Raw genomic sequence first — 426 nt, 5'->3', positions numbered from 1 at the left:
GTCTACAGCTTCATTCATCTGAGCGTTCAGGAGTTTCTCGCTGCATTCTATGTGTTTTTAATGAAGAACAAGGAGCCACTTCAACTTCTGGGTGCTAAATATAAACATGACCATGAATTTGACACTGACCCAGATGTTGACGGTATTCATCTAACCCATATAAATTACTCGAATGCTGAGTACTTGTCTGATGAAGACTCTTTGTATGATCTACTAACATCAGCAGTAGATAAAGCCCTCAAGACTAAAAATGGACAGCTGGATCTGTTCCTGCGATTCCTGCTGGGCATCTCATTGGAGTCCAATCAGAGACTCTTACAGGATCTACTGACACACCCAGAGAACAGCTCAGAGAGCATCAGGAGAACCACGCAGTACATCAAAGAGAAGATCAAAGATGGACATGGACTCTCCACTGAAAGATCC

At 43.0% G+C, this 426-nt stretch overlaps 1 protein-coding gene across 1 annotated transcript in view; it reads left to right on the top strand.

Moving 5' to 3' along the window:
• The first annotated feature begins 60 nt into the window (after positions 1-60).
• LOC107574913 (protein NLRC3-like) overlaps positions 61-426 on the top strand; it is a 13,037-nt gene continuing 12,671 nt past the window's right edge. Inside the window, exons 1-2 of the mRNA XM_016261338.1 lie at positions 61-142; positions 224-346. Coding sequence (XP_016116824.1) covers positions 61-142; positions 224-346 — 205 coding nt within the window. The remainder of the gene's footprint in view (positions 143-223; positions 347-426) is intronic.

The sequence above is a fragment of the Sinocyclocheilus grahami genome, unplaced genomic scaffold (genome assembly GCF_001515645.1).
Source record: "Sinocyclocheilus grahami isolate Dianchi unplaced genomic scaffold, SAMN03320097.WGS_v1.1 scaffold2385.1, whole genome shotgun sequence".
Taxonomy (NCBI): domain Eukaryota; kingdom Metazoa; phylum Chordata; class Actinopteri; order Cypriniformes; family Cyprinidae; genus Sinocyclocheilus; species Sinocyclocheilus grahami.
This window is presented reverse-complemented; position numbering and strand designations above follow the sequence as displayed.